The 2,680-nt window shown below is 39.6% G+C and overlaps 1 protein-coding gene across 1 annotated transcript; it reads left to right on the plus strand.

Annotated features, from left to right (window-relative positions):
• The first annotated feature begins 303 nt into the window (after positions 1-303).
• Positions 304-1,956, plus strand: LOC124775239 (piggyBac transposable element-derived protein 4-like). Its single transcript, XM_047250076.1, has one exon. It carries the CDS (start codon positions 304-306, stop codon positions 1,954-1,956), a length of 1,653 nt encoding a protein of 550 aa, XP_047106032.1.
• The last annotated feature ends 724 nt before the right edge of the window (positions 1,957-2,680 follow it).

The raw sequence follows: 2,680 nt of genomic DNA on the forward strand, positions 1-2,680 counted from the left end.
GCTATACGTTTTTCAGATGTTTATTAACAAAATGCGTCCATAGATGTCACGGCAGCGCTGTAATTCATGTTAAAACTTATCTTTGCGTTCTCAGTCTGTATATCATTCAGTTGTTTGTCATCATGTTTCGGCGCGGTTTATCAGACGCAGAAATTGCGGATTTGATCAATCATAGCGACACTCTGGATAATGTAGAGAGTGATTCAGACGATTCTGAATGCAATGGTGTGTTTGAAGGTACGTATTTCCGAATTTTCCACGTAATTGTGCAGTACGCACATATCTGTTGAACATGTGTAAACGATGTATGTAGTTACACATAATGTGATATTCTTTTTAGAAGACGAGATTGATGACAGTTTGTCTTCAGATGAAGACGAGAATGATGTTGAAGGTGTTGCTTCAAATCCAGCAGCTGTGCCGTATCCGAAAGACAGTGAGTGGACTGCAGTTGACACCTACCGACCTCTGCCTGTCAACACGACACCCAGGCAGATACTAGTGGATATTGATGAGTCGAGTTCTGTACTGGATTGCAGTAAAGTGTTCCTTACTGACAGTGACGTAAATGAACTCAAGAGACAGACAAATTTGTATGCATCACAGACAATACAGAAGAAAAGAAGAGGAAATAATCTGAAGCCCCATTCAGTTTTGAGTTCGTGGAAGCCAGTGACTATAAGTGAGATGAGGCGTTTCTTGGGTATTATTTTCCACATGTGTGTTTCGAAAAAGCCCAAAATTGCGGACCATTGGAGCACTAATCCTGTTCTTAGTTGTAACTTTTGTCCCCATGTCATGAGCCGTTTGCGTTTCACTCAGATACTGTCATGCTTGCATCTTGTTGACAATTCAAATCAGAAAAAACCAGGCGAAGATGGATTTCATCCACTTTACAAAGTTTTGCCATATTATAATAATTTGAAGGAGCGATGTATCCAGGCATATCGTCCCTCAGAAAAAGTGACAATTGATGAAGGAATTTGCCCATTTCGAGGTCGTGTGAGTTTCCGTGTTTACATGCAAAATAAGCCTCATAAGTATGGACTGAAAGTATATGCTGTTGCTGAAGCCAGTAGTGGCTATGTTGTAAATTTTGAAGTTTATGCTGGTAAGCATATTGTTGACAATTCTTCGTCTGCGGTTATTTTGCGATTGTTGTCTGACAGCAGCTTGCTGAACAAAGGCCACACTGTGTATTTAGATCGATTTTATTCCAGTCCAGAGCTATTTCAGCAACTGGCAGAGAAAGGCACTGGAGCTGTTGGTACTGTGAACAAATCCAGGAAAGGATTGCCTAAAGATTTAGTATCTGCTACGCTGAAAAAGGGCGAAATGTCTTTTCGGCGTAAAGATAATGTATTGGCAATGAAGTGGAAAGATAAGAGAGATGTGTATACATTGTCTACAAGGCATCAAGCAACATTTGGTACGCATACTAAGAGAAATGGGTCTGTAGTATTGAAACCACTTCAGGTACTTGATTACAACCTCAATAAAATTGGAGTGGATATTGGAGACCAACGCCTGCAGTACAATCCGTTCCAGCACAGAACTGTGAAATGGTGGCGAAAATTATATTTCCATTTGCTGCTTATGGGAGTATCAAATGCATTTTGGCTGTACAATGCAGTGCACAGGAAGAAAATTACAATAACAGACTTTATAACAGTGCTTGCAGTTCAGCTTGTTGAAGACGACACACTTGAATTCATTCCAAGAAATGAAGGAACTGTAGGTCGGCTAACAAAGAGACATTTTTTGCAGCACATACCTGCAACTACTAAGAAGTATGCTGCTCGTGTGTGTCACGTGTGCAGTTCCAGGAGCAAGAAACAGAGTGGCAAGGCTTCTCGCAAAGAGACACGATACGAATGTGAACAGTGTGGCGTTGCACTCTGCCTGGAACCTTGCTTTAAAATTTTCCACACTAAAAAACAATATGATTCTGTGTGAAATTTATATGTAATACTGTATACTATCAGAAACATGTAATGTAGTGCCACAATTTTGGTTAAAAATAAATCACAATTGTATTCCCTTATTCGTATGACTTTTTCTAAATTCTTAAAACATCTAAGTGATTTCTATAACTGTACCTTAAAGCTGTGCATTGTAAAGTAGTTTCTTTCACTCAGAATTAAAGTAGAAATGTGCAGCTTCAAGATGGTACCAAATTTGCCACAATCCAAACAGTAGATTTGATGCAGTAATTTTTTTAATATTGGTAAAATTGCCCGGTTTCTAGGGACGGGTGCATAAAATAGGCCTGGTACAGAGAGTGTTAATAACTCACGGTTGCAAAATAATAAAACGAATTTTTTACGGACGAATGGAAAAACTGGTGGAAGCCGACCTCGGGGAAGGTGTGTTTGGATTCATTAGAAATGTAGGAACACGCTAGGCAATACTGTCCCTACGACTTACCTTACGTTAAGGAAAGGCAAACCTACATTTATAGTAATCGTAAACTTAGAGAAAGTTTTTGACAACGTTGACTGGAATACTTTCTTTCAAAATCTGAAGGTGGGAGGGGTAAGATAAGGGGAGCGAAAGGCTACTTACATTTAGTACAGAAACCAGATGGCAGTTATAAGGGTCGAGGGGCACGAAAGGAAAGTTGTGTTTCAGAAGGGAGTGAGACAAGGTTGTAACCTATCGCTGATGTTATTCAATCTGT

This window comes from Schistocerca piceifrons, chromosome 2, assembly GCF_021461385.2.
Source record: "Schistocerca piceifrons isolate TAMUIC-IGC-003096 chromosome 2, iqSchPice1.1, whole genome shotgun sequence".
NCBI classification, from domain to species: Eukaryota; Metazoa; Arthropoda; class Insecta; order Orthoptera; family Acrididae; genus Schistocerca; species Schistocerca piceifrons.

Excerpts from the sequence above, each read along its gene's own strand:
- LOC124775239 (XM_047250076.1), top strand. The coding sequence starts at position 304 with ATGTATGTAGTTACACATAATGTGATATTCTTTTTAGAAGACGAGATT.